At 42.6% G+C, this 25,057-nt stretch overlaps 1 protein-coding gene across 2 annotated transcripts in view; it reads left to right on the forward strand.

The window, feature by feature from the left end:
- The window catches only part of CDK13 (cyclin dependent kinase 13), a 76,887-nt gene that overhangs the window by 33,506 nt on the left and 18,324 nt on the right, over window positions 1-25,057 (forward strand). The window contains exons 6-8 of one of the 2 annotated variants that reach the window (XM_050937661.1): window positions 7,158-7,202; window positions 9,153-9,342; window positions 21,613-21,669. In XM_050937661.1, the coding sequence (XP_050793618.1) occupies window positions 7,158-7,202; window positions 9,153-9,342; window positions 21,613-21,669 (292 nt within the window). The remainder of the gene's footprint in view (window positions 1-7,157; window positions 7,203-9,152; window positions 9,343-21,612; window positions 21,670-25,057) is intronic. The other variant, XM_050937662.1, reaches the window with a different exon arrangement.

Raw genomic sequence — 25,057 nt, forward strand, 5'->3', positions numbered from 1 at the left:
ATGGGGAACATGGGTAGTAGAAGAGGGAAAGTGATTGGAGGCTAAGGTGAGGGATGGAGGCAGCATCAGATGTGGAGCCAGATGGGGGTAGAGGGAAACTTGGTCTGGCTGGGCACCAAGACTGAGACTGATGAGAAGCCTGAGGAGTGGACACGGACACTCGATAGGTGAGGAGACGAGGAGCTTAGGTGGGAAAAGGACTGGTTGGAGAGGACAATGTTGAAGAAGTCGCTTTAGGGGAACAGGCAGAAGAGTTTATACCTATTGAAGAATGTTCCCTTCCAGAGCCTGGTCTGGAATCCAAGATCTCTGACTGACTTGCCATTCCTCACCTGTCAACAAATATCTGTGAAACTCGAGGGCAAAGTTTTTCTCATCTGCCTGTAGTACTGGTCCACATAGCAGTAGTACGTTGCCATCCTCTCATTTACTCCATTTGCTCAAGTAGTAGAGGTCTATACAGCTGATCTAAATACTCCAACCCTGCTGGTGATCAATGTGGGTGACTCTGATGCCACAGCATGGAATTCCTGTGGGGTGTGGTGGATTTTCAGTTTTCTTTTTTAAAAACCTAAGGAATTGCGTACACACAGATAACCTTAAAAGGACATTATTAAGATTGCAAAGTTAAGCGCTCCAAAGTCAGGAAATGCCAGAATTAAGTTTGTCTGTGCAACCTTAATTCAACTCCCTTTTGCCTGTGCATTTTGATAGTTTTTAATTACATGATCACATACTGTTTTTTTCCACAGGACCCCTAACTCGTTCAGTGCACAGCATAGACCTGCTCAGGGTTGTATATTGAAGGAGATTATCTGCTTCATTTGTTGCAGAAGTTGGCAGATGTAAAGTGAATGAGGCAGGGGATCACAGGAAAAGAAAGGAAGGTGTCCTGGGTTAAAGCAGTTGAATGCTGTCTTGGATCATTGGATTCTATCTCTGCCTCTGTCCCAGAGTTCCTGTGTGATGCTGGGCAAGTTACCGAAACTAAACTTGTCATATGCAGTCCATGAATTGTGTGTTCCTCATTTCTGGGTGCCTGACTTGAGATCCTGGTGTCTGATTTGCAGAAGTGCTGAGCCCTCATAGCTGCAACCAGGATGGATTGATTTAAGTCACTGATTTTAATGATGATTTAAATCACCCAGGAAGAAACCTTAATCTAAATCATTAGTACTTTTTAGTTATAAATCGGTTCTTGATTTACAACGTATTGATTTACAATCCTGCATAGACTTCACACTAAATTCAGTGCTGCTTTTTGCCAGGCAGGAGGAGTTGCTGTAGCTATACACATTTATTTAAGCAATCATGTGACTTAATTTACCTTTTATTCAGATTTTTAACATTGTTGTTAGAAATGATGAATGATGTGTTATTTGCTAGATTAACGTTTTACTTGTAATTTGTGTCAAGCTCTGTGTGGATGGAAATTCATATTCAGTTAAAAATGCACAAAAACAACATTTAAATTTTTTAAAATTCAGTAAAACTACATTAAATGTGCTGGATACATAGGGGGGAAAAATGATTATCCGAAAGTTCATCAAACCATGTTTTACATTTTAAACTAACTGATTTATTAAATAAAGTATCTCTAGTTAGTGAATTGCACTGCTTTTTTTTCTGATCCCTGTGTTCTTCCAGATTTTAGAACTAATAGTTCCCATCCACTTCCACTTGGATTTTAATTCATAGATTGGAAGAGGAAAAGAAGCTTTCCGTCTTGTTCAACTTCCAGTTGGTTTCTTAGCTTTGAAGGAATTAGTCATTGAACTGCATTAATTACGGTGACCCGATAGCAAGTGTAAAAAATCAGGTCGGGGCGGGGAGTGTATATAGGTGCCTATATAAGAAAAAGCCCCCAAAATCAGGGCTGTCCCTATAAAATTGGGACATCTGGTCACCCTAGCATTATTTGAACAAACTGAAATGAAGAAAATATTCTCTCTGCACTTGCAGAAGAGGCTGTTTCTATCAAAAGCTCATTTTTTACTTCGGCAAACTCTGGTTCCAGGTGCCTAGCCAGTGGCTTACACCAGTTGAGAGATATGACTTTCTTTAAAACTCTGGCAGCAAACATACTGCTGAATATTATTTTTTGTATTTCCTTTTTAATAGCTTATAGTAAGATTAGGCCACAACACTATTTCTCAATTTAAAATTAAATCTTAAATAGGTTTAATTTAAAAAAAATCATTCTGTATTTAATTTAAATAAGATTTAAATTAAAAAATCTGGGTCTTTTTTTTTTTAATTATCTACCCTGACTGCAACTGTAGTTCATGGGAGTTGTCCTTTGAACTAAAAAATGCTGTATAGCTAGGCTTGGAAGGATGAGGTTTTTATCCGTAAATGTCGATTTCCCCATACACAGAAACTGACGAAAAAAATTTCCATCAATAATAATAGAAATAAGAAAAATAATAGGAGTAGTAGTAATAATAATAGAAGTAAGAAAAATGCTTCTTGAGAACTCATTAGAGTTTGATTTAAGGCTATTTATTTTGTATATTGGACAGGTGATATTGACAGCTTTTGTTTTTAATGGTTATAAAACTTTGACTCTTTGAATCTCAGCGTTTTCTGTCATTAAATAATTGTTTGACCCTGTGAAAATGTATATCAGTAAAAATTGAAAAAAATGCTTTAAAATAACACACATCTGTCAAAATTATAAAACAATAAAAATTGAATTCTGCCAACTTATATATATTGCCAATTACTCTGAAAAATCAGGTCCTAAGCATCTCAAATTGGTCACCCAAAACTAGTGGGTACTATTTGCTGTGATCTCTTTGTACTTCCTCTCCCCATCAGTAAAGTGGGGATAATCCCATCCCCTCATTTCACAGGGCTGTTGTGAAGATAAATGAATATTTATAAAGCTGTCTGGTACTATACTGATGGAGCTCCATAAAAAAGCCAGCAAGGAAATTAATAAATATGTCTTAGTAGTAAGATTTGAATAGTGTGCAGTAAATATGATCTAGAGCCAAACATTAAACAATGAGGAGGAAAAAAAAAATTAAATAGCTGAGCACTAGGTGAGAACTGTCCAGTCTGTGCACTGGATGATGCAGGAGTCCTGGGGGAAAATAATGCATACACAGAAGGGGGCTGAACTAAGGTTGCACAAATTACCTTAATTCTGGCATTTCCTAATTTTTGAGTGCGTGACTTCTTAGCCTTAATATTTTGTGTGTGTGGGCAGAAAACAGGAGAAGATGAACTTTGGGGACAATATGACTTGCTGCATCTGGGCAGTACAGTTCAAACCAGATACTTAGTGAGATTTAAAAACTGAAAATAAAATTTCCTAAGAGAAGAGGTGCAAGCTGTACTTTTTGGCTCATATAAAATATTGGACAGGGCATTACACTAATAAATGTATTACAGAGAACAGTCCTGAACTTTCATAGGAACAAATGACATAGTCTAACTGTTTTTCTTATTTAATTGCTATAGTTTGATTATGTTGATTGCATTTCCTCATCTTACAGATTTATTTACACACACACATCCCTCTACCCCGATATAACAAGAATTTGGATATAACACGGTAAAGCAGTGCTCCGGGGGAGGGAGCGGGGCTGCACACTCAGGTGGATCAAAGCAAGTTCGATATAACACGGTTTTACCTATAATGTGGTAAGATTTTTTGGCTCCCGAAGACAGCATTATATCGAGGTAGAGTTGTGTGTTTGTGTGTGCGCGCTCACATACACACACACATACACATATATAAACAAACCCAAACACTGCTGACCTGAATCTTACTTTAAAAATACGGAGAGATTGAGTATAAATATTTCACAGTGTCACTTAAAAAATCCAAGACTAATCATTTGTTTATTTAGAATTTAGCAAAACTATAAAAAATATTGGTGGTTTTCAAGCAACTCAAACTAGTGTTCTGTTTTGATTAGGATTTTAAACATAAATTTGAGAAACAAATTCAGTGTAACTGAAATTGTTAAAATATGTATACATCTACTGTTGCAGAAAAAGCAAACGTGATTCTGGGATGCATTAACAAGTGTGTTGTAAACAAGACACAATAAGTCATTCTTCTGCTCTACTCTGCGCTGGTTAGGCCTCAACTGGAGTATTGTGTCCAGTTCTGGGCACCGCATTTCAAGAAAGATGTGGAGAGGGTCCAGAGAAGAGCAACAAGAATGATTAAAGGTCTTGAGAACATGACCTATGAAGGAAGGCTGAAGGAATTGGGTTTGTTTAGTTTGGAAAAGAGAAGACTGAGAGGGGACATGATAGCAGTTTTCAGGTATCTAAAAGGGTGTCATCAGGAGGAGGGAGAAAACTTGTTCACCTTAGCCTCCAATGATAGAACAAGAAGCAATGGGCTTAAACTGCAGCAAGGGAGATTTAAGTTGGACATTAGGAAAAAGTTCCCAACCGTCAGGGTAGTTTAAACAGTGGAATAAATTGCCTAGGGAGGTTGTGGAATCTCCATCTCTGGAGATATTTAAGAGTAGGTTAGATAAATGTCTTTCAGGGATGGTCTAGACAGTATTTGGTGCTGCCATGAGGGTAAGGGACTGGACTCGATGACCTCTCGAGGTTCCTTCCAGTCCTAGAGTCTGAGTCTATAAAATATGTACAGTTTGGGATGATGACACAGAAGGCTTGATTTTGAAGACAGGAGGTGATCTCTGATCAGAGTGATTTCTTGCAATGAAATTAAGTGACATACATGCTTCATGAATTTTTAAATGTTTGTATGCCTTCTCACTTGAGTTGTAATCAGTATAATGAGAAATTAAAATGTAACCAAATTGTAATAAAATAAACAAAATAGTGACAAAGGAACCAACGAAAGCAAGCACCACAGTTTGCATCACCTTACACTCTTTCCCATCAGAGTGAAGATTAGACCTATATTTATCATCCTTGTCCCACAACCTGTTTTTGCAATGCTGTAGGAAGGATTCTGACATAGTCTTATTTGGTACCTTTATTGTCCATAAAATGTTAACACAAGAAGTTAAAAAACTTTCCATATATGTGTTAATTCCATTAGACAGAATGTCTCATCCTGTTAACAAATTATGAGGATTCTGAATGTGTTTTGGGGAAGTTTTTTCTATATCTGTTGGGATATAGTATCAGTACTGTTTTAACATAGGCATGTACCTCCTTAATAGATTCAATTGCTGTCTCTTATCTCATGTTCAGAACTGATCACTATTACCACTATCCAGCCGCTTCTCCATCAACTCCAAGTAATGTTGAGGAAGTTTAACTCAGAAGGAAGGGAGATGAGCTGCATGGTTTTAGCGAAGGGAATTGGGCAAAGACATCCCACTGTTCCAGCATGTGGAAATAGACTGTAGCATGCCTCCCTCCCCATAGGTACTTATTGAAGCAGTTGAGGTCCTTAACATAGCAGGCACTAAGATGAGCAATGTATAAATTAAGTAATTTGGTATAACCAGTTTATTTGGATTTCATGAAATTTAGCATAGCGAGACTTTTGCTTCCATTGCAGTGCCTCATGAAATGTGACTAATGGGGAAAGCTGGTGTGGAGGAATGGGTTCTTTTGAAGAATAATTTAACCCCACAGTTCTTGAAATTCTTGGTCTCTAACTTGAAAGGGGAAAATAGGGTTCCCATGCCAGTTGGTGTTTCCTCATGAGAATGGGAATTATGTGAGATTTGCCTAGGTTACGCCTAAAGCCTGGTGCTGCTATGAACTGAGCTACCATATATTGTGGGTTATGAGGAGAAACTGGTTGTTGTGCAGTGAACAGGTTGCTGTCCATCTAAAGGCCTCTTTTGTGTTCTCATTCTCTCCTTCCTCCCTCCCTGCCCCAATTACTGCCTTGAATATCAGGCCCATCCCCTGATGTATACGCAAGGGTAAGAAGCAGGGAAGATGGCAGGCTCCCTGCTTTGTCCTGCCACACAATATGAGATGATCAGATAGCATAAATAACTTTTCTCTCACCGTGAGATCACACCCACCTCATGAAAATAACCCTGCATTTGTTTTTATGAAGGAGTAAACAAAACACTTCATTTGGATTGGTCTAATGTCTCTTGCAGTCGCAAACTAAAATTAGTTGGAGTAATACTGAAAATCAAATTTGTAATGACGTATTTCTGATTACGGCAATATGAAATTGCAGTGTCACTCATCCTATGAATACAACACAGTATAATTGCTTAGTAATCTAGTTCTGGCAGTTCCACTGTAGGCAAGAAAAAGAAAGTCAGATCAGCTTGACAGTTGAAACACTGTTAAATCCGCATACAACACTGTATCTCATATTTAGTTTATTTTGTAAAGCATAAATCTGATGTTACATTCCATTTTCATTTGCACTAGCACAGTCAGAAGAGTAAAATGGGAATTATACTATATTTGCTGTACTCATGTTCATTATTAAAAATTGGAGTGAGAATCTGGTGTATTTAATTGGGAGAGTGTTAAAAACAGTTTAACAGCATCAACCAACTCCATAGCTAATTCATATGCCATTCTTCTTTTATTTCTTAATGCTCCCACAATAATTGTCATCCTTCTGAGATATCATCACCTACTGTGGTGTGTTTGAACAGTGTAGTGAAAGCAAAATCACCCAAAATGAGTCAGTCCAGATGCTCGATCCCCTGTATAGTAGGGCCTCTTCAAGCTCTTTTCGCTTTATTAACTTTTGTGAAAGGAAGATGAAAGAAATGTGAGTTTTTTGTGTAGTTCTTTTGCTTCCATTTTAAAAAGGCACTAGGCCTGATTGTATAAGTTCACAGTGATTGATAGCTATAGTTATTCATTTTGCTGTATGTTTAGAGATGAGATCTTGTGCTGTTTAACTGCATATGTGATGGGCTTGTAGTATTCTTTTATGCAAGGAAGGGAAGTAGGCACTCAGATGATGGGGCACCAGCATTAGTACCCTCCATACACTCAGGAATACAAAATATTTTCCCAAGATTAGTGGTATTTGGCTTTGCAGAGTTGATGAACCATTTCATCAAATGTGGTTAGAAAAAGTCACTAAATCATGAAATTTTAGTCTAATCCTGTGGTTTTTACATTATGATGGTGCATTTTGTTGGGGGTGTGGGGTGGGTTCAAGCTTTGGGTGGTCTGCATTTTAAGTGTTTCATGTACCACCTTCCTTCTTATTTAAGGTCACAATATCCCTGTGGCAACTACAACAATTGGTTACATGGCAAGTAAGGAAAATTTTAACCTTTTTATCTGTGTTTTAAATGAAGTCTAGCTTTTGGAAATGAGGAGCTAGCACTTTGTAAACAGCTAGCTCTCTACATACCATTGTGTGGGAACCTCAACATTATGCAAACATTGCAATATAATATCAGGAGACCTGTGGCTGTCTGCAGCTCCCTTTTAAAACTGTCTTCCATCCTTTCTCTTCCTATCTTCCTCGATGTGACAAGATCATGTAACCTCTGGTCCATTTGTTCAGCACTTCCCTTGCCCTCTGTAGATGTGTGACAACACGGGGGTTGAGAAGCTATCCTAGAATCAGCACTCAGCTCCCTGTGCCTGAAATCAGGCAGATGGAGGGGAGCTTAAGAAAATGCCACAAATGCCAGGAGAGCCATGTGCAGTACCCAAAAGGGTCGCTCTTCTAATTTGATCTCAAGTTTCTTAACATATTATTTTCTTTAGAGCTAGGAGCAATCTTTTTTTGTCTGCTTAAATGCTAAGCAAAGAAGACTGACTAAGCTTCTGTTTGCTGGTCAGGGCCCTTCACTTTTTTCTCAAGTTACGCATTTGGGTATTAACCTTATTTAAATGTGGCATATTGAGTGCCCATTGCTGAACTGCAGACTTTCATTAGCTTCTAATGTGAGACCATTATTATATAGTGAGCCTAGGCTGTTGGGAATTCTTGTCTGGTGTAGATGTTAGTATTTTATAAAGGGGTGAGCCTTGAAGGTCCTGTTTTCTTGAAGGCTTTTTGCAAGGATAAGGAGAACCTGTAGGATATAGTTTCTTCATTACAATCCTCTTGCTGGTCAAGGAGGGCTCAGTGTTACTATGGAGAGCTCATGAACTTCTCTGAGCAGCAGTCAGGGAGGAGAAGGGGGAAAGGAAATAGGTTCTAGATAGAGATTAATGCTGTTTTCTTACCTTAACACTTCAAGTTACGTATTCAGCGTTCAGAGTTCCTCAGTATTAAGCACCAGACTCACAAGTAATCCCGTTGATTTTAATGGAATCACTTGTGGAACGAAAGGGCCAGATTCTGCCACACTAGAGGTGTGAGGGAACTAACTTCTGATGTGAAATCTGGACCTCTGCAGAGCTGCTGCAGACTTGTGGACTTCCTCTTCTGACTTGTTCTGGTCTGTGTTGTAGGCACTGCCAGTCTGAATAGTAGGCTCATTCCTGACACAATTCCACAGTGCAAGCTTAAAAATAAATCAGAGGATGATAACAGAGAAATACAGTGTTAGCTCACCTCTACTCTAGATGTAGTTTTATTTCTGGATTTCACCACAAGGTTCACTAATCCAGCTAAACAATTTTGGTATTTTGTGAAGAAGCCACTGTAACTCTATCCAGATATCCTTTGTACAGTAGAACCTCAGAGTTATGAACCACCAGAGTTATGAACTGACCAGGCAACCGCACACCTCTTTTGGAACTGGAAGTACTCAATCAGGCAGCAGCAGAGACTCCTCCCCCCCATAAGGAGGGAAAATACAGTACAGTACTGTGTTAAACATAAACTACTAAAAAAAAAAGGGGGGGAGGGGAGAAGCTTTTCTTCTGCATAATAAAGTTTCAAAGGTGTATTAAGTCAACCATAACGTTTTGTTCAAAGTTACAGACGTTTCAGAGTTACAAACAACCTCCATTCTTAAGGTGTTCGGAACTTTGAGGTTCCACTGTATTAGCTTTTTGTTCTTACTGTATCTCTGACAATTACAACAGTTGCTTACACAGAAAAGTAATAGGAAAATATATTTTCAGCTGTGTTTAAATGCAGTTAAGCAGTTGGAAATAAGGTGCATCTCCAAGGTTATCCAGATTTTACAAAAATATGAACACACACTAATGTATGTGAAGAATACTAGGCTGTACTTTTAAAAGTAGAGTACTAAGATATTTTGGAATATTATGAAATCTGTAATTTTCCCCCCTCTTTCTAGGTGCATTTTACCTGGTCTTTGAATATATGGACCATGACTTGATGGGACTCCTGGAATCTGGCTTGGTTCATTTTAATGAAAATCACATAAAGTCATTTATGAGACAGTTGATGGAGGGATTGGATTACTGCCATAAGAAGAACTTCCTGCACAGAGATATTAAATGTTCAAATATTCTACTAAATAATAGGTATGGATATAACTAACTTTAAAGTGTTCACAAAGTTATAAAGTAACAGCTTAAACAAGAAACCTTTAATTTAATTCTAGCAATTTGTGTCACTTTCTTCTATCACTAGAAAAATAGACTTTCATTATTGAGGTTGCTTATTGCTACTTTTAAAACTAGCTTCAACTTTGAACCTAGTATCATTCAATTTAATTTCTGTTCCTGCTGTTTACTCATTACTTTACCTGTGTGGAAACACCAAAATCAGGAATTAGGTTCATCAACCAGTGCTAAGAAATATAATTTCAGAGTTTAATCATAGAATCATAAAATAGATTTGGAAGAGACCTCTAGGCCATCAGTCTATCCCCCTGTGCTGAGGAAGAAAGGACCATGTGGATGCAAAATGTATCATGACCTGCAATCAGATTACCCTGATGGGCCACATGCAGGCTGCAGGTTGCCTTCCACTGATCTAGACCATCCTTGGCAGGTATTTGTCTAATCTGTTGTTAAAAACTTCTAGTGACAGGGATTCCACAACTTCCCTTGGAAACCTATTCCAATGCTTAACTCTGCTTACAGTTAGAAAGTTTTCCTAATATCTAACCTAAATCTCCCTTTGTGCAGATTAAGCTGATTACCTTTTGTCTTACTTTCAGTGGACACTGAGAACAGTTGATCACTGCCCTCTTTATAACAACTCTTAACTTATTTGAAGACTGTTATCAGATGTCACTTCAGGTGTCTTTCCTCAAGACTAAACATACCCAGTTAAATTGACCAATGAGGAAAGGTTATTCTCCTTTTATCATTTCTGTTGCAGTCCTCTGGCCACTCCAGTTTATCCACATCTCTCCTAAAGTGTGACACCCAGAACTGGACACAGTACTCCGTCTGAGGCCTCACCAGTGCCAATTAAAGTGAATCAGTTACCTCCTGTGTCTTACATCAAACGCCCTTGTTATTAAACGCCAGAATTTTAGCTTTTTTTGCATCTGCATCACATTGTTGACTCATATTCAAGTTTTGATACACTATAACCCCCAGATCGTTTTCAGCAATACTACTGCCTTCCTTGATTTTTCCTGCCTAAGTTTAGTACTTTGAACATATTATTTAATTTCATCTTGTTGATTGCAAACTGATTCTCCAAAATGTCAAGGTCATTTTGAATTCTAATCCTGTCCTCCAAAGTGTTTACAACTTCTCTAAGCTTGATATCATTAGCAGATTTTATAAGCATACTGTCCACTCCATTATCCAAGTCATTAACGAAAATATTGAATAGTACTGGATGCAGAACAGATCCCCGAGGTTCCTCAGTTGATACATTCTCCCATTTAGACAGTGAACCATTGATAACTACTCTTTGAGTATGGGTTTTCAACCAGTATATGCCCACCTTTATAATAGTTTCTCTAGACCAGATTTCCCTAGTTTGCTTATGAAAATGTTATGTGGGATGGTAAAAAGTTGTACTAAAATTAAGATAAAACACATATACTGCTTCCCTCCCCATAGTCCACTAAGCCAATAACCCTGTCAAACGAAAAAATTAGCATGGTTTGGCATGATTTGTTCTTGACAAATCTATGTTTACTATTATTTATTATCTTGTTATCTTCTAAGTGCTTACTGATTGATTCTTTAATAATTTGTTCCACTGTCTTTCCAGGTATTGAAGTTAGGCTGACTGATCTAATTCCCCGGGTCCTCTTTGTTTCCCTTTTTAAAGATAGGTACTCTATTTGTCCTTCTCCAGTCCTCTGGGACCTCACCCATCCTCCATGAATTCACAGAGATAATTGCTAGATTCCGAGATTGCTTCATCTAGTTCTATAAGTACCCTAAGGTGATTTCATCAGGCCGTGTTGACTTGAATACATCTAACTTACCTAAATATTCTTTAACCTGTTGTTTTCCTATTTTGACTTATGTTCCTTCCCTCTTGTTAATATTAAGTGTATTAAGTATCTAGTCTCAATTTTGTTAGTGAAGACTGGAGCAAAATAGGTATTAAATACTTCAGGCTTCTTGGTGTCTGTTATTAGCCTTCCCTGCTAAGTAGTGGATCTACACTTTCTTCTTGTCCTCGTTCCTAATGTATTTCTAGAACCTTTTCGATCAATAGCCTTTTGTCCCTTGCTTGGTGTAACTCATTTTGTGCCTTAGCCTCTCTGAGACTGAGGGGAAAAACAACTGAGGAGAGTTGGCAGTTTTTCAAAGGGACGCCATTAAGGGCCCAAAAGCAAGCTATTCCGATGGTTAGGAAAGATAGAAAATGTGGCAAAAGACCACCTTGGCTTAACCATGAGATCTTGCATGACCTACAAAATAAAAAGGCGTCATATAAAAAATGGAAACTAGGTCAGATTACAAAGGATGAATATAGGCAAATAACACAAGAATGCAGAGGCAAGATTAGAAAGGCAAAGGCACAAAATGAGCTCAAACTAGCTATGGGAATAAAGGGAAACAAGAAGACTCTTTATCAATACATTAGAAGCAAGAGGAAGACCAAGGACAGGGTAGGCCCACTGCTCAGTAAGGAGGGGGAAACAGTAACGGGAGACTTGGAAATGGCAGAGATGCTTAATGACTTCTTTGTTTCGGTCTTCACTGAGAAGTCTGAAGGAATGTCTAATATAGTGAATGCTTATGGGAAGAGGGTAGGTTTAGAAGATGAAATAAAAAAAGAGCAAGTAAAAAATCACTTAGAAAAGTTAGATGCCTGCAAGTCACCAGGGCCTGATGAAATGCATCCTAGAATACTCAAGGAGTTAATAGAAGAGGTATCTGAGCCTCTAGCTATTATCTTTGGGAAATCATAGGAGACGGGGAAGATTCCAGAAGACTGGAAGGGGGCAAATATAGTGCCCATCTATAAAAAGGGAAATAAAAACAACCCAGGAAACTACAGACCAGTTAGTTTAACTTCTGTGCCAGGGAAGATAATGGAGCAGGTAATTAAAGAAATCATCTGCAAACACTTGGAAGGTGGTAAGGTGGTAGGGAATAGCCAGCATGGATTTGTAAAGAACAAATCGTGTCAAACTAATCTGATAGCGTTCTTTGATAGGATAACGAGCCTTGTGGATAAGGGAGAAGCGGTGGATGTGATATACCTAGACTTTAGTAAGGCATTTGATAACGGTCTTGCATGATATTCTTATAGATAAACTAGGAAAGTACAATTTAGATGGGGCTACTATAAGGTGGGTGCATAACTGGCTGGATAACCGTACTCAGAGAGTAGTTGTTAATGGCTCCCAATCCTGCTGGAAAGGTATAACGAGTGGGGTTCCGCAGGGGTCTGTTTTGGGACCGGTTCTGTTCAATATCTTCATCAACGATTTAGATGTTGGCATAGAAAGTACGCTTATTAAGTTTGCGGACGATACCAAACTGGGAGGGATTGCAACTGCTTTGGAGGACAGGGTCAAAATTCAAAATGATCTGGACAAATTAGAGAAATGGTCTGAGGTAAACAGGATGAAGTTCAATAAAGATAAATGCAAAGTGCTCCACTTAGGAAGGAACAATCAGTTTCACACATACAGAATGGGAAGAGACTGTCTAGGAAGGAGTATGGCAGAAAGAGATCTAGGGGTCATAGTAGACCACAAGCTTACAGACCACAGACCACAAGTAGACCACAAGCTTACAGACCACAACAGTGTGATACTGTTGCAAAAAAAGCAAACGTGATTCTGGGATGCATTAACAGGTGTGTTTTAAATAAGACACGAGAAGTCATTCTTCCGCTTTACTCTGCGCTGGTCAGGCCTCAGCTGGAGTATTGTGTCCAGTTCTGGGCACCGCATTTCAAGAAAGATGTGGAGAGGGTCCAGAGAAGAGCAACAAGAATGATTAAAGGTCTTGAGAACATGACCTATGAAGGAAGGCTGAAACAATTGGGTTTGTTTAGTTTGGAAAAGAGAAGACTGAGAGGGGACATAACAGTTTTCAGGTATCTAAAAGGGTGTCATCAGGAGGAGGAAGAAAACTTGTTCACCTTAGCCTCCAATGATAGAACAAGAAGCAATGGGCTTAAACTGCAGCAAGGGAGATTTAGGTTGGACATTAGGAAAAAGTTCCTAACTGTCAAGGTAGTTAAACACTGGAATAGATTGCCTAGGGAAGTTGTGGAATCTCCATCTCCTGGAGATATTTAAGAGTAGGTTAGATAAATGTCTATTAGGGATGGTCTAGACAATATTTGGTCCTGCCATGAGGGCAGGGGACTGGACTCGATGACCTCTCGAGGTCCCTTCCAGTCCTGGAGTCTATGAGTTTTGTCCCTATGTGCTATTCTTTTGTTCTCATCCATAGCAATTTGTCCTCGTTTTCACTTCTTGTAAGATTCCTTTTTGATTTGCAGCTCATTTAAAGAGCTCCTGATGTAGTGGCTTCTTAGGTATATCTCAATATATTATATTATTATGACTCATCTCATAGAACTGGAAGGGACCCCGAAAGGTCATCAAGTCCAGCCCCATGCCTTCACTAGCAGGACCTAGTACTGATTTTGCCCCAGATCTCTAAGTGGCCTTCTCAAGGCTTGAACTCACTACCCTGGGTTTAGCAGGCCAATACTCAAATCACTGAGCTGTCCCTTCTGTCCTTCCTTCCTTCCTTTCTTTGCATCAGGATAGTTTGCCTTTAATATTTTGTCTCTGATACATTGAGCTCTTTTGAACTCCTTTTTCCCTTACATTGTTTTCCTATGGGACCCTGACTCCCAGTTCTCTGAGTTTATTGGTCTGCCTTTTTGGAGTCGCTCTCATTCCTTCCTTTCTAAGAATCGTGAAGGCTATCCTTTTGTGATCACTTTCACCCAAATTGTCTTCAATTTTCAGATTCACAATCGGTTTCTCCCGGTTTAGAATGAAATCTAAAATGGCTGCTTCCCCTGGATCCTTCCTCCTCCTGATACAAGTGACCCCTAACATATTCCAATAATTGGACATTTTGTGTTTTTCTGTATTATTTTTCTAACAGGTATCTGGATAGTTAAAGTCCCCCATTACAGCCAGGTTTTGTGTTTGGATATTTTTGTTAGTTGCATTTGTCATATTAAATTAAAATATGTGAAAGCATAGTTTCTTCTTCGAGTGCTTGCTCATATCCATTCCAATTAGGTGTGCGCGCACCGCGTACACGTTCGTCAGAAGATTTTTACTCTAGCAACGCTCGGTGGGTCGGCTGGGCGCCCACTGGAGTGGCGCCGCTATGGCGCCAGATATATACCCCTGCCGACCCAACTGCCCCTCAGTTCCTTCTTACCGCCCATGTCGGTCGTTGGAACAGTGGAATGCGGTTTTACTGACCTCCACCTCCCTAGCTACTCGTAGTTCTCTAGTTATTTTTTTGTGTATATAATTCACAGTTATATATAGTTAGTGTATAGTTAAGAGGGGTTCGGGGATTAGCCCTTTCCCCGCACCCGGTGCCGGGGCCCATGCCCGGTTCACGGGTTTCAAACCATGCTCGGCCTGTCATAAGCCGATGCCGACAGGAGATCCACACGACTCTTGCCTTAAGTGCCTTGGGGAATCTCACCTGACAGATAAGTGTCGCATTTGCAAGGCTTTTAAGCCGAGAACAAAAAAGGAGCGGGTCTTTCGGCTAAAGCAGCTCCTCATGGAGGCAGCTCTTAACCACCACCACCCCCCCCCCGCCTTCAGCACCGATCACTGATCAATCAGCGGGCAGAAGTGCCTCCTCGGCACCAGACCGCGCTGGTACTGCCAAGGCCTCTCGGCACCGGCCATCGCCGGCACCGAAGTCAACTCGGCACCTCTCCATCTCCCCGAGTTCAAGAAAGCCTAAGACTCCTGATGCTTCCGTGCAACCTGCACTGCAGCCAGAGAGCTCGTCTAAGTCAGATCGCCTGGCACTGACACCTGCCGCAGCACCGATGACGTCGGCACCGTCGATTCCGGTGCCTGTCAGCTCCCTGGCGCGAGCCGTGGTTGAGCTTACTATTCCATCCACGCCAGAGACATTCTCAGCGGCGAGGGATCTGATTGCCATGACAGAGTCAATGCTGCCTCAACCCCCGGCACCGCCGGTGTGGGTAATACAGTCTATTGGCAAGCTTGCCTTGATAAGATCATCCTCTGTCGGCACAGCAGAGTGGCACTGTTCACGATCACGGTCCCACAGACGTTCTAGGTCCTGTCGGCGCTCCCGACGCCACTCGCAGTCCTGGCACCGTTCTCCTCCTCAGTACCGGTCGCACTCGTGGCACCATTCGGTATCCTGTTCGCCGGCCCGCTACTCTCGGCACTGTTCCAGCTCCTGGCACCCCTCCAGGCACCGTGACTCCCATAGCCGCTCCCAACGTCGAGCCTCGAGATCTCGGTCGACCTCCCAGCACCGCCCCAGTCACAGGTCCTGATCTCGTTCCCGGTACCGGTATGCCTCCCGGTACCGGTCCCCAGTGCCGAGTAGAGCAAGGTTCGCTAGAGACAGAGACTCTGTCCAGGGCTTTTCAGGCCCTCCATGGCCATCCAGACAAGCATCAGTGTTGTCCCACGTGGACAGCTCTTATGCACAGGACCGCGATTCTGATGTGCCCACCAGAGTCTTCCAAGAGACCTAGGCCCAGGACCAAGGACCCCGTCAGTGGTCTTTCTGGACACCTTGGGCGTACCACCAGGCCCAAGGCGTACCAGTAGTTCCGTCCCGCTCTGTCTCATCAGAGCACCGAGTGCCAGAGGTGACGGTTAGCCATCCTCCTCCGACTGCTACAGAGGAAGCCCCAGTTCACCCACCGGACTCCCAGGTTCCACTGGAACAGGAGGTCGCCCAAGAGCAAGAGGCCACACGGGACCGGCTTGTTGCCGACATCTCCTCTTCCTCTTCTCCAGATGAGGCAGTGGCAGGAACATCCTCCTCGGGCCCTCTTCCAATCGACCTGTGAGCCTATCAGGACCTCCTAAGGAGGGTAGCACTCAATATGAACCTCCGGGTGGAGGAGGTCCCGGAGGTAGAAGACCCAGTAGTGGACATTCTTTCGGCGGATGCCCCCACTAGAGTTGCCCTACCATTTATTCGGAACATCCAGGCCAATGCCGACACTATATGGCAGTCTCCAGCCTCTATCCCTCCTGCGGCCAGGGGAGTCGAGCATAAATATATGGTGCCCTCTAAAGGGTACAAATACTTGTATGTCCATCCTCCTCCCTGCTCACTAATCGTCCAGTCTGTTAATGAGAGGGAACGCTATGGCCAGCAGGCACCAGCCCCGAAATCGAGGGAGGCTAGGCAAATGGACTTACTCGGCCGCAAAGTGTACTCAGCAGGTGCCCTACAGCTCCAGGTGGCAATCAATAAGCCTTGCTTAGCCGCTATAATTATAACACCTGGGTGGCTGTGGGTAAGTTTATGGAGCTTCTCCCTCAAGACTCCTGCCAAGAGTTCGCTGCCCTCTTGGAGGAAGGGAGAAAGGTGGCCAGAACTTCCCTCCAGCCCTCATTGGATGCAGCTGACTCAGCAGCCAGGACTCTGTCCTCGAGTGTTGCCATGAGGCGCATCTCATGGCTTCAGGTTTCAAGCCTCCCACCGGAGCTGGAGTATACCATTCAGGACTTGCCGTTTGATGGTAAAGGCCTCTTCTCGGAAAAGACTGACCCCATCTGCAAAGCCTGAAGGACAACAGGGTCATAATGCGCTCTCTCGGCATGCATACGCCAGTGACCCAACACAGGCCTTTCTGTCCCCAGCCTCACCACCCATACTCTGTGCCTAGACAAAGACAGGACTTTGGCAGGCAGCGCTGCTGAGGTTGCAGACAACCGTCAGGACCCCAAAGGGGCCAAAATCAAGGTCCCTCGAAACCACCACCGGGACCAAAGATGAACTTTTGAAGGTGCGCCCGAGGGCGGCGTACCAGTTACAGGCCAGGATCCCTCTCCTCCCTTCTCCAGCCGTCTCTCCTACTTCCTCCCGGTGTTGTCCCAGTTAACTTCAGATTGCTGGGTCTTACGCACGGTGGAGTATGGGTACCACCTCCAATTTATTTCAGCCGTGCCCTCCCACCCTCCAACCTTGTCCTTCTTCAGGGACTCCTCTCACTAGCAATTCCTCTTACAAGAGGTGCGGACGCTCCTCGCCATGGGAGCTATAGAGGAGGTACCAATGGATGAAAGGGGCAAGGGGTTTTACTCCTGTTATTTCCTAATCCCCAAGTCGAAGGGAGGTCTCAGACCTATCCTACATCTGTGAGGACTCAGCCAGTTTATGATAAAGTTGTAGTTCTGCATAGTATCCCTGGGGACCATTATCCTGTCCTTGGATCCTGGAGACTGGTATGCCGCCCTCCTTTCACATCGCCATTTTTCGTCCGCACAGGAGATACCTCCGCTTTGTAGCCAGCCATCAGCACTTCCAGTTTACGGTTCTGCGTTTGGCCTTTCTGCAGCCCCAAGGGTATTTACAAAGTGTATGGCCGTAGTCGCCGCCTACCTCCGCCGACGTCGGATACACGTTTTTTCATATTTGGACGATTGGCTCATCTGAGGGGCCTCCGAGACACAAGTCGCTCAGCATGTGGGCATCGTCAAGGACATATTCACACATCTAGACCTGATGATCAATGTAGAAAAATCCACTCTGGTTCCCATGCAGAGGTTAGACTTCATAGGAGCTATCCTGGACTCCACTCTAGCCAGAGCCTGCTTACCACTGTGGTTTCAGGCGATGGCAACAATCATCCGAGGTCTACAGAATTTCCCAACGACCTCGGCTCGCACTTGTCTCGGTCTCCTGGGTCACATGGCTGCCTGCACGTTTGTAACCAAACCCATGCCAGGCTCCGCCTCCGTCCTCTCCAAGTTTGGCTCAACTCGGTATACCGCCTGGGCAGGGACCCAATAGACACTATAGTCACCTTTCCCCCGAGCACCCTAGGCTCCCTAGAATGGTGGCTAACTCCCTCCCTGGTGTGTGCAGGGATGCCGTTCCATCCGGCCCAACCCTTAATGTCCCTGACGACGGACGCGTCATCTCTCGGCTGGGGTGCTCACCTCGGTCACCTTCATACTCAAGGCCTTTGGTCATCTCAGGAGCTGGCATTACACATAAATGTCCGAGAACTGAGAGCAGTCCACCTGGCGTCTCAGGCGTTCCAGCAACAGTTGCAAGGCCGTTGTGTCTCACTGTTTACAGACAACACAACGGCCATGTACTACATAAACAAACAGGGAGGGACACGATCCTCCCCCCTTTGTCAGGAGGCCATCCAACTCTGGGACTTTTGCGTAGCCCACTCGATAGATCTGGTAGCGTCCTTTCTCCCAGGCGTTCGGAACACTGTGGCGGATCGACTCAGCAGGTCTTTCCTGTCTCACGAGTGGTCGATCCGCCCGGACGTTATTCATTCCGTTTTCCAGAAGTGGGGATTTCCCCACATAGACCTGTTCGCTTCCTGCGAGAACAGGAAATGCTAGATGTTCTGCTCCTTCAAAGGTCTGTCTCCGGGATCGATCTCGGACGCTTTCCTGATGCCGTGGAAGAGCCAGCTCCTTTATGACTTCCCACCGTTCCCGCTGGTTCACAAGGTCCTGCTAAAACTCTGCAGGGACAGAGCGCGCATCATCATGATCGCTCCAGCGTGGCCCAGGCAGCACTGGTACATCATGTTGCTCGACCTGTCGATAGCCAACCCAGTTACCCTGCCACTCCACCCAGACCTCATAACTCAGGACCATGGCAGACTTCGCCACCCGGACCTGCAGGCCCTTCACCTCACGGCCTGGCTGCTGCGTGGCTAAACCAGTCAGAGTTATGTTGCTCTGCATCAGTACGACAAGTTCTCCTGGATAGCAGGAAACCTTCCACCCGGTCAACGTACCTGGCCAAGTGGAAGTGTTTCTCCTGCTGGTGCGAAACACATAATCTTACTCCCACTGAGGTCTCGATTCCCTCTATTTTGGACTACCTCTGGTCTCTCAAACAGCAGGGCCTAGCAGTATCATCACTGAGGGTACACTTGGCAGCCATCTCTACCTTCCACCCAGGCAAAGGTGGCCGTTCCGTGTTCTCACAACCTATTGTTTCAAGGTTCCTCAAGGGGTTGGAGCGCTTATACCCCCAAGTACGCTGCCCAGCCCCGACCTGGGACCTCAACCTGGTTTTAACCAGACTTATGTCTCCCCTATTCGAGCCGTTAGCAACCTGCTCGCTACTATACCTGTCTTGGAAGACGGCTTTCCTCGTAGCCATTACATCGGCTAGACGAGTCTCCGAGCTTAGGGCTCTTACGGTGGATCCGCCGTACACTGTGTTCCACAAGGACAAGGTGCAGTTGCGACCACACCCAGCATTCCTCCCTAAGGTAGTTTCGGCCTTTCATGTTAACCAGGACATCTTTCTCCCGGTCTTCTTCCCGAAGCCACACTCAACGCAATGGGAGCAGCAATTGCACTCCCTGGACGTCCGTAGAGCTCTCGCATTTTATATTGAGCGGACAAAACCCTTTCATAAAACGCCCCAACTCTTTGTTGCGGTAGCAGACCGAATGAAAGGCCTACCTGTCTCCTCTCAGAGGATCTCATCGTGGGTGTCGACGTGCATCCGCACTTGTTATGATTTGGCTGTTTCCCCAAGCCACATCACCGCGCATTCTACCAGGGCTCAGGCTTCATCTGCCGCCTTCGTGGCTCACGTACCTATCCAGGAGATGTGTTGCGCAGCTACCTGGTCCTTGGTCCACACCTTTGCTTTGCATTATGCTCTGGTTCAACAGTCCAGAGATGATGCAGCCTTTGGCTCAGCAGTTTTGCATTCTGCAACATCTCACTCTGACCCCACCACCTAGGTAAGGCTTGGGAATCACCTAATTGGAATCGATATGAGCAAGCACTCGAAGAAGAAAAGACGGTTACTCACCTTTGTAACTGTTGTTCTTCGAGATGTGTTGCTCATATCCATTCCAAACCCGCCCTCCTTCCCCATTGTCGGAGTAGCCGGCAAGAAGGAACTGAGGGACGGATGGGCCGGCAGGGGTATATATCCAGCGCCGTAGCGGTGCCACTCCAGGGGGCGCCCAGCCAACCCACCGAGTGTTGCTAGGGTAAAAATCTTCCGACAAACGTGCACGTGGCGCATGCACACCTAATTGGAATGGATATGAGCAACACATCTCAAAAAACAACAGTTACAAAGGTGAGTAACCGTCTTTTCTGACCTGTGCTTTCTTGACTATCTGATCTTATAGTCAAATGTGTGGAGACTCATCTTATCACATTGTATAATACTGAAGACCTCATCTTTCGGGAGTGTAGAAGTACAGTGTTTCCATTTAAAAGAATATGCAACCAGATGTGTTCAAACACACATTTTAGGTACATACTGATACTCTTGCTTACAAGTGATGATCCATGTTTCACACTTATGTATATAAACATAAGCCTCAGTGCATATCTGGAACTGCCAACAGAAGTTGGTCCAATAAAAGGAATTGCCTCACCACCCCCCCTCCCCCGTCTCTCTAATATCCTGAGATATAAATAAATAGATATAAATAAATTCTGGGATATAAATAAACTTAGTACGTAACATTTAGAAATAAAGGATTTTTTTTTAAAATCAACAAACTTTGTGAAAGCACCATCTCCTTTTCTTTCCTTATAGAAACCTATGAATGTCCTTTCTAGTGTAAGTCATCCAACCTTCCAGATTGGCATGGTATGTTGCCTGTTGAGCAGCAGCATCCTATATGCCTTTTGAAAAATCAGTCTTAAAATCCCAACATTAGCCTTTGATACAAATGGAGTGTTTAGTTTTGTATACTTCCTACAAGGAGGTGCTATGCAAATACTTATGATTTAATATTTATTAGCTACAGTTACCAGTAAATAGGCCAATTTACTGAGTAAAAGGTTACTGAAGTGCGAATTAGTCATCTCCACAGCATTAAAGCCAGGCTTAAAATGTACAGAAATGGCAGTCTCCCCTCTTCAAAGTTTTATCAACATAATAAATAGTTATGTGGTGTTCGTTGATTATTTTACAAAGTATACCCTGAATGTTCATTAATATTCTTTGAAGTGTATAACTGCATTTGTCAAAAGAAAATAAAACATTTCACAATCCCTTATGGTTTGTTTTTAAAAATTGCATTGGCTAGCATACTTATTAATTGAGATGATGCAGTAATTTGTTATGGTTCTCCTGGTGACTAGTGTGAATTAGTGAAGTTTAAAGCATTTTAAACATCTGTGTGGTTTTTAAATCTGTTAACAAGATTAATCAGTAAAAATTCTTTACTCTTTCCACCAGAGGGCAGATTAAGCTTGCAGACTTCGGGCTTGCTCGACTGTATAGCTCAGAGGAGAGGTAAGATGACCTCGTTCTGTTAAATATATATATTTAAAGCATAGGTTTCTGTGGTTATCAGAGCTAGGGATGCTTTTTTCTGTAGAGGGAAGTTTAAGTCAAATCACATTTTTAATATGGCATCCTCTTTTCTAATTAAATATCTGAAATGATAGAAGTAAAGGTTTGTACTGTGTAGCTATGCAGTGGTTTATGTTGGTATAGTTCAGTTATATTCATGCTTTAGTTCAATTTTAGTTGAGATGTCAAAGTATAATAGCTGTACGTTGATAAACATTTGTCAGGCCATCTAACTAAACAACTAGCATAAAAAGTTGTGAAGCCCTGGAAGGAGGGAGGTCAGTCACCTGATGTGTGCATAGTATTAAAACCACAAACATAAAACTAAAGTGTAAATGGAGTGGGAGAAAGGAACACTTCTCATCCTGGTTCTTTAAAAGTACAAGTATCCTTTCTGCAATACCAAAGCTATAGTCTCTCCAGAATACCATGGACAAATAACTTTGGGGAGATGAGAATCTGTTTACGCACTTTCCTTTCAGACTTTGAACTTCAGTTAAATATGTGGTGTTCTTTTTCCCTTATTGTTTCATAAATACCATTAGAGAGGCTTACTTCTTGAGTTAAAAGATAATCTCCATTAGCTGTAATAGCACAGATATAGATGATTTTTTTAATAAAGAGCTCTGACTAATGACATCACAATTAATACTTTCAGTTTTGATATAAACTGACTGGAGATGAAGGATGCAGGTTTACAGTTAGGATGTGGCCTGCCTAAACATTTCAATATTACTCCTGCTTCCATAAATGAACATGCATATTCTGCCTTTTTGGAGCAAATTGGTAAATTAAACGTTAATAAGTCACCAGACCAGATGGTATTCATCCAAGAGTTCTGAAGGAACTCAAATGTGAAATTGCTGAACTACTAGCTGTGGTATGTAACCTATCATTTAAATCAGCTTCTGTACCAGATGACTGGAGGATAGCTAATGTGACGCCAATTTTTTAAAAAGGCTCCAGAGGTGATCCTGGCAATTACAGGCCAGTAAGCCTTTTTTCTTTTGAGAAGGCTTTTGATAGCATTCACAGGACCAGCCTACAGTGCACTCTGCAGGCCTGTGGAATCCCTCTCCGTATAATCAATATCAAAAGCTTTTATTTCAACTTTACATGCAATGTTGATCACAGTGAGCTCAGTTTTGAAGTCAAAACAGGAGTATGTCAGGGGTGGGTCATGTCTGCAATCCTCTTCAGCGTTGCCATCGATTAGGTAATGAAGTGTACAACAGAAGACATGCCCAGAGGCATTAAATGAACACCTTTGAAGACCTGGACTTCGCAGATGATCTCACTCTCCTATCAAATATCCAACACCATATACAAGAAAAAAAAACTGGACACAACACATTCAGCCAGCAAATTGGACTGAAAATCAACTGCAATAAGACATATCATGACTTTTAATATTGTCTCACCATCACCAGTACAGATAGAGGATTATGTTCTCACCAGTGTAGAAACATGCACATATGTGGACAGTATCATCAGCCAGGACAGTGGAAGAAGCCAGGACATCCGGAACAAAATCAGTAAAGCCAGGAAACACCTTCAGGAGCTTAAATACAGTCTGGAAATCATCAACATAAAAAACCAAACTCAAGATTTATCAGAGCTGTGCACTTTCAGCACTACTTTTATAGCGAAGAATGCTGGGGAGTGAGGAAGTATGACATGTTCAAACTGTCTTCATTCCATACATTCTGCCTCAGAAAAACTCTCCATATCTTTTGGTCCAGGACAATCTCAAACCAAGATCTACTGACACAGTGCAGCCAAGAGGATCTGAGCACCATCATTGCCAGGCGGCGTTGGAGATGGATTGGCCATGTGCTTCGGATGGAAACTGATTCCATCACAAGAGTAGAATAAGATGGACACCTGAAGGCAAGCGAAAACGAGGCTGCCCGAAAATAACATGTTGAAGAGCTGTGGAAGCCGAGCTGAAAAACTTGGGGCACAGCTGGGGAACCATTAAAAGACTTGAACGAAACAGACGAGTGGAGGAGCTTCGTCGCTGCCCTAAACACCAGAGGCGTAATGGGGAGATGATGATGATGATGATGAAGCCTGACTTCAAGTACCTGGCAAACTGGTTGAAACTATAGTAAAGAACAGAATTCTCAGACACACAGATGAACATGATTTGTTGGGGAAGAGTCAACCTGGCTTTTGTAAAGGGGAATCTTGCCTCACCAATCTTTGAGGGGGTCAAAACGAGCATGTTGACCAGGGTGATCCAGTGTACTTAAATTTTCAAAAAGCTTCAAAGCATCAAAGACACTTAAGCAAAATAAGCTATCGTTGGATAAGAGGGAAGGTCCTCTCATGGATTGATAACTGGTTAAAAATAGTGAAGGGTAGGAATAAATTGTCAGTTTTCAGAATGGAGAGAGGTAAATAGTGGTGTCCCCCAGGTGTCTGTACTGGGACCAGTGCTGTTCAACATATTCATAAACGTTCTGGAAGAAGGGGTAAACAGTGAGATGGCAACATTTGCAGATGATACAAAACTACTCAAGATAGTTAAGTCCAAAGCAGACTGCGAAGAGTTACAAAGGGATCTCACAAAACTGAGCAACAGAATGGCAAATGAAATTCATTGATAAATGCAAAGTAAAGCACATTGGAAAACATAATCCCAACTATACATATAAAATGATGGGGTTTAAATTAGCTGTTACCACTTAAGAAAGAGATCTTGGAGTCATTGTGGATAGTTCTCTGAAAACATCCACTCAGTGTGCAGCAGCAGTCTAAAAAGCTAACAGAATGTTGGAAATCGTTAAGAAAGGAATAGATAATAAGACAGAAAATATATTGCCTCTATATAAATCCGTGCTGTGCCTACATCTTGAATACTGCATGCAGATGTGGTCGCCCCATCTCAAAAAAGATATATTGGAATTGGAAAAGGTACAGAAAAGGGCGGCAACAAATGGTTAAAAGTCTGGAACAGCTTCCACACGAGGAGAGAGTAATAAAACTGTGACTTTTCAGCTTGGAAAATAGATGACTAGAACCAGGGATATGATAGAGGTCTGTAAAATCATGTCTGGTCTGGAGAAAGTAAGAAAGAAAGTGTTGTTTGCTCCTTTTCACAACACAAGAATTAGGGGTTACCAAATAAAATTATTAGGCAGCAGGTTTAAAACAAACAAAAGGAAGTATATTTTCACACAATGCAGTGTCAGCCTGTGGAACTCCTTGCCAGAGGGTGTTGTGAAGGCCAAGACTATACGGGGTTCAAAAAAAAGCTAGACAAGTTCATGGAGGATAGGCCTATCAATGGCTATAAGCCAGTATGAGCAGGGGTGGTGTCCCT

Source organism: Gopherus flavomarginatus, chromosome 2 (genome assembly GCF_025201925.1).
Source record: "Gopherus flavomarginatus isolate rGopFla2 chromosome 2, rGopFla2.mat.asm, whole genome shotgun sequence".
In the NCBI taxonomy this organism is placed as follows: domain Eukaryota; kingdom Metazoa; phylum Chordata; order Testudines; family Testudinidae; genus Gopherus; species Gopherus flavomarginatus.